The sequence below is a fragment of the Panthera uncia genome, chromosome F1 (genome assembly GCF_023721935.1).
Source record: "Panthera uncia isolate 11264 chromosome F1, Puncia_PCG_1.0, whole genome shotgun sequence".
Lineage (NCBI taxonomy): Eukaryota > Metazoa > Chordata > Mammalia > Carnivora > Felidae > Panthera > Panthera uncia.
The window spans coordinates 12,113,469-12,122,825 of NC_064813.1; the positions used below are offsets into that span (position 1 = coordinate 12,113,469).

The window sequence follows — 9,357 nt, forward strand, 5'->3', positions numbered from 1 at the left end:
TTAAGTGGTGTCATTAAGGACAGGGTATTACAGGAATAGAAGGGAGGAGCATTTCATTAAAAATCTGACCGAGCCATTTTACCCCTCGGTCTCGAGTTCCCGAGCTACCAATCGAGGAGACGAGAATAAAGGAAGCCTCTGAAAGAATAAACTCCTACAATTCTGTGAATCTGGCATCGACAACAAAGTCCAGTGTCCAAAGCTAGGATCACCCGAACACCGAAGGAGGGTCCCGAGGTAAGAACCGCCCACTAAAATGCTATCCGATTCCGGGTGCCACAGAGGGCCTGTCCCCTGGCTTACCTCGGGTGTGGCCTGAGGAACTTTGCAGACGGTCTCCATCCCCCCCAGCTTCCAGTGGCCGTCCTCACTCACAAACACAGACGACAGGCAGACGTTGTTGTGTGTCAGGTGTCCCTGGAGAAAAAGAAGAGGAAGAGGCTGCCGCTAGAATCTGTGAGGCAGAAGTTCTAAAGAGCTAAAAACTGATCACTGAAAGAAGCTAAGGCAAGTCCGCCCACCTGAGGCATAATAAACGAAGCACAACTTTAAGGAGTGACAAACCGAGCAAGCCTGCGTATGCATTACGAGGTCGGAGGGAAGGAAAAATGCGATGGACAGGCTTCTGTTCTCTCCCCTGCCCAGTGAGGCAGGTTAATGAAATAAAGGCATGACAGCAGGGCACAGATTCTGCACGTCCCCGCCTCCACGCCAGGCAGGAGGGATGGTACGCACACAGGTACACGTCGTCATGGCCCGGAGCGTGTGCCTCCCTTTAAAGGTGAAGTTTATCTTTGCTCCCCTAGGCTGCTGTACTAACTCTCTCCTCTAAATTCTTTCTCACCTACATTCTAGCACAAACTCAGAAATCTTCCCCTGAAATCTTGTCAGGAGGCCTTAAAAATTTCTGCCGGAAGAAGAGGAAAATGGAATAACGGTAAGGCCCACTAGAAATATCTCACAGAGCACAGATGTGACAGAATACGGGACCAGAAAACATAGTACAGTCAAATAAGTAAGAAGGAAGAAGGCAATGAGAACAGAATTCAAGTACGTGTATGTTTTTTCCCCCAAACTGGAAATCATTTCAGTAGACAAGTGCGTTTTAAATATCCTACTTGCCAGAAAAGTGTGTACATATTTTGATATAAAACATTCCAAGATATACATATCCGTTTTAAAGGAAGGTTCAGAATAGTACGGATGGTATTTTTGCATTTGAGAAATAAAGAAGACTAGGCGTTGGGACATTTGCTTTATGCACACACGGAACATGTCCGGACGACCAGGCTCATCACCGTGGTCGCCCCTGGAGGGAGGTGGGGTCCAGGACTCACAGTGGGGGGCTTGCTCTTCCCTCTATGTGCTCCCACACTGTCCGGGCTTTTCACCACGTGCACGCACTTTTTCCAACAAAGAAAATATACCTCCACATGAAGCCCTAACAATTCTTTAATGTTTGTTTGGTTTTTTTGTTTTTTGGGGTTTTTTTGGGACAGAGAGAGACAGAGCATGAGCAGGGGAGGGGCAGACAGAGAGCAAGACACAGAATCCGAAGCAGGCTCCAGGCTCCAGGCTCTGAGCTGTCAGCACAGAGCCCGACACGGGGCTCGAACTCATGGACTGCAAGATCATGACCTGAGCTGAAGTCAGACACTTAACTGACTGAGCCACCCAGGCGCTCCTGCAATTCTTTATATGCATCTTAGACAAGCTTTTAAGAGATGATAAATCCAAAGTGATATTTGGAATCTGTCCCCCATTAATAGGCAAAGTGAAAAAAACCCAAAAACATACACTGAGATGAGTCATATGCAAACGTTTCTAACCTGTGACTGGTCATTTTAATCTTGGAGGACGACCAAAGGCTTTCTTACTTCAGAACGCAAATTCCATTAAGAAACAGCTCCGTAATACTGTCCAGAAACAGACCAGAAGTAAACAGAGGAACTACCCTTATCCCCGTGACAGTGAACCTGACCGCAGTGTTAACAGGCTGGCTCTCAGTGGCACCACCTACTCAAAAAGAAGGGAAAGTCTCTTCTGAAGAAATGGTCATTTCTTTCTTCAAAATCTAAAATGGAACAAAACTCCTGGAAATGCCCACAGCGGCATTAACGTCGAGGCTTTCTCTCTGTCTTAAGAACAGTCATACAGCTGCAGCTATTTTTAGGGAAAGGCTTACCCCAAACTCGAGGGAGACCATCGTCAAGGGAGTCAAGTACTAGGAAACACTGCGCAGGGTCAGAGGGCTGGCCGCCCGTCCACAAACCATCTGTCTGTGGCACCCCCGTGCCTTCCGACGTGCGGGTTTCCGTCAGGAAGCTTCTGAGTCAGAACGGTGCCTTAGGATTTTGACACGTCCCGTGACTGCCCCCGCCCCCCAACCCGGTCTATACCAGAGCCTGTGAGCACACTGCGTGCAGGCCGCTTACTCTGTCGTGAAGGAAGACGAGGGCCAGCAGTACGTCGTAGATGCCGGCACAGACCTCCGCCGAAGACAGCACTTCCAAAGCCACTTCCAAAGGCTGCACTCGCTCGGTGACCAGATGGATCCCATCCGCCTCCACGGTGCACGATAAAAATCTCAGCAGGCAAGGGTGACGAAGGGTCTTCAGATGCTTTAAACACACAAACAGAAGGGGTGGTGAAGTTAACGACTCAAGACCAGACTGACGGCAGTCTCACGTAAGTCGGGGTGAAAGTCAGAAAACGTATCCTCGCAGTCAAGGTCCTGTCCAGCTCCCCTGCCCCCAAGACTCCAAACAAGGCGAAGGAACATCTGTGACCTGTTCTGACTTTACCAACATTTAAGTCACTCTACGGAGACCTGCAGCTCCCTTAGGGCAGTGTGAGCCCCCCAGGAGCCCAGGCCTCCCGAAGATCACTGCTATCGACTCTGAAGCAGGTGCCCAAAATAATGACCGGAGAACTCGACAGAGCACTCAGATTCTGGAGCAGAGTCAAAATGAGGAGAAGACACATCATGGGGGTCCACGTCCTGGGTGAGGGATGGCACTTCTCGCAGCTGCGCACGACGGCGGGCCCCGCTCGCACAGCAGTGCAGCAAACGTGACTAGAACTCTGACAGAGACCCTGCCACCTTTCCGGCCAGAAGAATGACGGGAAGGAACCAAGGCAAGCCTGAGTCCGAGGCCATCCCAGAGGCGAAAGGAGTGGAGAAGGAGACGTTCGAGGTGTCTGTCCGCGCACAGGTCTCAGACCAAGTCCCGAACCGACGTGGACAAAGAGGGCCGACACCAGCGCAGCAGAGTTTTGAGAAACGACCTGGGGTTTGAGCACCACGCACAGCAAGAGCGGGTGGAGAGTAGCTGGAAAACTTGAAGCCTGAACCTGAGGGGACTGACGGCCTGCAGTCAAAACCTCAAATACCAGAAACACCAACAATCTCCGGAGGATTAAAACAGAACCAAGAGTCTATGCGACAGGACATTCAAAATGTTCAGTATGCAATCCAAAATGCTCTCACTTAACAACAACAAAAAAAGTGAAAAGACAATCAACAAATATCAACCCCAAAATACACCGGATATTAGAATTATCACAAAGAATTTAAAACAGTGTAACCATTATATTATAACCATTCTCCCCTAGAGGTAAAGGAAAACAGTTACGAAATAAATAGAAGTTCTCAGCAGAGAAAGAACTGTTATTTAAAACAAGTGGAAGTTTCATTATTTTTTAAAAATAATTGTTTATTTTTGAGAGAGAAAGAGAGAACATGAGCGGGGGGAGGGGCAGAGAGAGAAGGGGACAGAGGATCCAAAGCAGGCTCTGGGTGGACAGCTGACGCAGGGCTCGAACTCACGAACCGTAAGATCATGACATGAGCCGGAGTCGGACACTTAACCGACTGAGCCACCCAGGTGCTCCAAAATAAGTAGAAATTTTAGAAAGGAGAAATAAAATATTAGAAACTAATTCAACGAGAGAGAAACAGAGCACGAACAGGGGAGGGGCAGAGAGAGAGGGAGACACAGAATCCAAAGCAGGCTCCAGGCTCTGAGCTGTCAGTACAGAGCTCGATGCGGGGCTCGAACTCATGAACCGCGAGATCATGACCTGAGCCGAAGTCGGACGCTTAACCGACTGAGCCACCCAGGCGCCCCAAATGTTCTTTTTTAAAATAATCATAGCCTCGGGAACCTATGTGACAATAACAAAAGGTCTAATGTATATAACTGGACTCCCCCACCCCCCCAAAAAAAAACAATGGGGGCATAAAAATTGTAATGGCTGAGAACTTTCCAAATCCAGCCAAATACTAAAGTTTACAGATTTAAAAAGTTCAATGAACACCAAACAGGAAAAAGCAAAGAAAACCACGGCTGTACATGTTATCATCAAACTGGTGAAGATCAGATAAATAAAAAACCTCAGGAGGCAGCTAGAGGGAGAAGCCTGTGCAACCTGCAGGACACCGAGCAAGGCTTGTAAACCTGTCATCGCACGATGGGGCGGGGGGGCATGGAAGACGTCACTTGGGACAAAAACCCTCAATATAATGTTCGGTTTCATCTCATAAATGAGCACTCAGCATGGAACATTCCAAAATACCTTCTTGGAAGAATGCGAGCTCCCATAAGAGTCTGGAACACAGTGCTGGTTCAAGGTTTATATCAGTCATTTCAAACTAGCCTATTAGGTGAGACCACAGGAGAATCTTCTGAGGAAATGAATTTGCCCAGTTTCTTTTCTTTTCTTGTAATAATCCCAAACTTCGACAACTCTAGGAATAGCTCCAGTAGGATTTCTTGTTTGTTTTTAAGAAGAAAGCTGTTACCCTCCCTGAGTCACTCTAATAACAAATAATTAAGAAAACTCTTGGGGTGCCTTGGTGGCTCAGGGGGTTAAGTGTCAACTCTTTGTTTCAACTCATGATCTCACTGTTTGTGGGTTCGAGCCCCACATCAGGCTCTGAGCTGACAGTGCAAAGCCTGCTCGGGATTCTCTCTCTCTCTCTCTCTAAATAAATACATACATACATACTTAGAAAATTCTTTAATTCTTAAACTAATAGTTTAAATACGAACTATTAATTCGTACATATAGACGCAAATACAGCAAAGACCCAGATGAGCCAAGAGTCATGCTAGCAAGTTGGCTGAATGTCTGAGCTTAAGTGGACAGAACTGCTTGCAAGGGTCTTTTGAGCTATGGTTTCTGAGTAAAATTATGCAACCTCTTTCATATTTTTTTCATTTTAAGAATCATCTCAAGTAATCTGCAAACCCAGCATGGAACACTTTTGAGTTTTTACTTTTGCCTGTTCAGGAAAAATTATTCATTCAGCTTTTATTTCTTAAGACTCTAATTATTTTCCTTTGGTTGTACGTAAAAGAAGTTTTATGCTTCTAGTAGTCAGGGCAGACTAGTAAGTCAGAAGAAATATCACCGGGCTGAGTACTGGCATTAAATACAGAGTCAGTAAATTTCACCTAATTAATACATGAAATAATAAATTGCAATCTGCTTATTTTTTTAACCCTACATTCCCAGGAAAATTCTTAGTCCAAAGTGACTTGTGCGTTTAATAAAGGCAGAAAGGAATAACTCATAGCGTGATTCTGAACACGGCACTTAACTGGCCGAGAACGTCATGTGTCTCTCCCCTTCAGCACACACGATATTTTGCATAAATTATGCATACAGACTCACAGGGAAGTCAGCAATTATGAATCAAATAGAAACACTTCTTGACTCAAGATCCTGTTGCTCCAGAACAGAGGGGGTGACAAGATGTGACCGGGAGATGTTCTCAGGGAGCATCGACCAAAGAGAGCAACGGCTCTTGTGGTGGAGGGAGGCGACTTTGTGGAAGGAGTGCCGAAAGTACCTGCCCCCGAGTCACCACATCCCAGTTCTGCCCATTCTGCTCCAGGCGAATCCTCTCAGAGGATTCCGAGCAAGGACTTTGATCGTTCAACATGAGCAGCACTGGATAACCTGTCAACATCTGTACTTATCCAGGCCCACACAGAGACGTTAGGTGTGAGAGTCAAGTCGTGAATATAAACTACGTCTACTTTTTAGGACGGGTTAGGACGCAGCTATCCAGAGAATTAATTCAAGCCTTAGCGGCTTAACTTTTCATTACTGTAAGTTCTATCTCTGGTTTGCTATTTCACTTCGGGAACTGCACAACATAGTAGTTACCAGCTCACGTCCACCTGCAAGTTTTTCGACAGGAAGCAAGCCATAGTTTCATTCTGTTAAAGAAATATAACAAAGTAACCAGGACGCCTAAAACGAGAGAGCAACAACTCTCAGGGAGAAATACTCTGGCTGCTTCTGCTGGGATGCAAATCTGAGACAAAGACAGAAGCACACTCTGTCTTTGAATGCCCACGAGCTAGAGGTTAGATGAGACACAGGAAGAGGAAGGGATAAAGAATCCTGTGTTGGAAAGCTTGTACCTGAGGTGCTAAGGGAGTATCCAGGTAGAGATATTCCACAGGCAAGTGGGAATGTGGACCTGGAGCTGAGACCAGAGGGCTCAGCAGTTACTTCGTCAGGGGCAGAAGGCCAGACATAAACACCAGAAGAGAAAGGACGAGAACCTGAAGTCTGGAAACTGTTGGGGAGAGCCGAGGCTGGGAAGGAGCCTGCACCATCTAGAGGTGGCCCAACACACCTGGGGGATGGGGGCACTTCTTAAGTTCTTCTGAATGGATGATGATCAGGAACCTTGGAAGAGAACCAGCTGACACTGGAGGGCGGTTGATTTATTAGAATAAGGGTTGTAAACAGCACAGAAAAGGGCGAAGGGGGAGAGGAACAGAAAGAGCATGTCAGTATATAAGGAAGAGCGGTAAAAGCATTCCCCAAGGGGAAGGCAAGCGATCTTCTATTTCTTCCTCATGACCACACACTGTGCAGCCCCAAATATATTGACCAACCCTTCCAGAAAGCGGCCTGAGTCATGGAGAAGAGCACAGTGTCTCCCAAGGCAGGTGCACGGCGTCCACAAACGCACTCCTCGAGTTAACGTGACTGCCTGGTTACGAATACACTCAGGGTCATTCACGAGCTTGTCCTCACCACGAGGTCCCACCTAAGCACTGGGATTAGAGCAAACTACGGGAACCACACTCTGACTTAGGAGTTATATTTCCTTACTATTCCTCAGAAATGAGTCCTAACCACCGGTGAGAAAATTATACTATTATGGCTAGTGGATTCAAGATAAAATGATAGGATCTGATGGACTTGAAGAACTTTTAGTATCGTTTTGTTCAACTTTCTTGGCACACATATCATAAAGAATAACATAGTGCTAAAAAACCTTGGGGCTCAGTTGGCTAAGCGTCCAACTTCGTCTCAGGTCATGATCTCACGAACCAGGAGATCAAGCCCCACATCAGGCTCTGTGCTGTCAGCACAGAGCCTGCTTCAGATCGTCTGTCCCCCCCCCCCCCACCTCTCTGCTCCTCTCTGCTTGTGCTCTCTCTCTCTCAAAAATAAATAAACAAAACAATGTTAAATAATCTCATGAACTTATTTAGAAAAAAAAGCTAAGAAAGATGATAAATCTCTAGTACTTCACTAATAACAGTCACCCTCATTTTTTTACTTAAAAAACATGCTACCTTATGAGATGAAGATAATAGGAAGTATGTCAGATATTAACTGCAAGTAAGAATACGACAGTGAAGCAAGGCATTTTATCTTTTGCAAAATTACAATAAAAGAAGTTTTAACAGGGGCAGCTGGGTGGCTCAGGTGGCTGGGTGTCTGACTCTTGATTTCAGCTCAGGTCATGATCTCGCAGTTCGTGGGTTCAAGCCCTGCATCAGGCTCTGGGCGGTCAGTGTGGACCCTGTGTGGGATTCTCTCTCTCCCTCTTCTCTGCCCCTCCCCTGCTCATACACACTTGTGTTCTCTCAAAATAAAATGAATTAAAAAAAAAAAAAAAAAGACGCTTAGGGTTGTTCTATTGAATTATATTCCAAGGTACAATCACGTTTTCTAATCAGAGGCTGGGGTCCCCCGACAGTGCACAAGCACCTGCTAATACATTGGTCCCCTTCCAGGATCAGCATCTGGAAGGTGTGAGCCAGGAGGACCCCCTCCCTGAAGAGGAAACTGAAGCCTCTAAAAGTGAATGAAGCGACTAAGGTCCCTCAGCAAGAACCAGAACCCGGGCCAACATTCTTTCTGGGACATCGCAATACTCCTGGAAAAGAAAAAATAGTACCTGCAGTTTCTAAACTACTTTATTTCTAGGTCCGTCATCAATACGCTAAAGGCGAGCACAGCATGTTGTATAGAGAAGGTGGATCAGTATGTTGTACGCCTGAAACTAACACTGTCAACAACTATACTGAAATTTAAAAACTGAAATGCAGAAACTAAAAAGCTAAAAATGAAAATTTAAAAGACATAAAATAAATAAACTTTACAAATTAAATCATATACTTACCAAAATGTCAACACTTACAGATTTTTGCTAAACTCGATTAAACTCTACCTTAATTTAGCCATGGAAAATTACCTTCCGAACTTCCTCACTAAAACAATATGATAAAAGCTCTCACCCTGTGTTTTCCGAAGCTTTTTGGTTCCAACATGTCCTGCAAGTTGGAGATTTTCCCACGAGGGAAGGACAACTACGTTCTTTTGTTGTTGTTGTTTAATGTTTATTTTTGAGAGAGAGAGAGAGAGAGAGAGAGAGAGATACAGGGCATGGGCATGGGAGGGGCAGAGAGAGAGGGAGGCACAGACTCCGAAGCAGGCTCCAGGCTCCGAGCTGTCAGCACAGAGCCGGACGTGGGGCTCGAACCCACGAACCGCGAGATCATGACCTGAGCCGAAGTCGAGAGTCCGACGCGTAACCGACTGAGCCCTCCTTCCTCCCCGCCCCCGGCGCCTCAGGACAACCACGAAGGTCATGAACAAAAACACGATTCCTCAGGATCGCCCTCCTGTGACCCTCGTTAAGTTCCGCTTCGTATTTCTTAACAGGACTCGAGCCAGTGACCCCCCCCCCCCAAACGCGAGCGCCGCCGCGCACGCGGTACCTTGGCGGCCTTGTTCACGCGGTCCTCGTGGTCTCTCCGGTACACGAAGACCGAGGCGCGCCGGCCATCCTGCAGCGCGGCGGGGTGCACGGCCAGGCCGGCCGGCAGGGTGAACGCGGGCTCCGTCAGCGCGTAGCTCTTCAGGGCGCTGCTCTCCGAGCCCATGCCTTCCGCCGGGAGGCCCGGCACAGCTGAGGAAGGAGGAAAACACCTGCACACATAAGCCTCCACCTGCGGGGGGGGGGGGGGGGGGGGGGGGGGGGGACCACGCGGGGGGGCGCCCCCCCCCCCCCCCCCCCCCCCCCCCCCCCCCCCC

At 47.5% G+C, this 9,357-nt stretch overlaps 1 protein-coding gene across 4 annotated transcripts in view; it reads right to left on the reverse strand.

The window, feature by feature from the left end:
- SCYL3 (SCY1 like pseudokinase 3) overlaps nt 1–9,357 on the reverse strand; it is a 41,159-nt gene that overhangs the window by 26,591 nt on the left and 5,211 nt on the right. For 2 of the 4 annotated variants that reach the window (XM_049633905.1, XM_049633906.1), the window contains exons 2-4: nt 9,042–9,232; nt 2,436–2,621; nt 304–417 (exon numbers count right to left, since the gene is read on the reverse strand). In XM_049633905.1, the coding sequence (XP_049489862.1) occupies nt 304–417; nt 2,436–2,621; nt 9,042–9,206 (465 nt within the window). In that variant the 5' untranslated portion in view covers nt 9,207–9,232. Of the gene's footprint in view, nt 1–303; nt 418–2,435; nt 2,622–9,041; nt 9,273–9,357 lie in introns of all 4 variants that reach the window. The other 2 variants (XM_049633907.1, XM_049633904.1) reach the window with 1 other exon arrangement.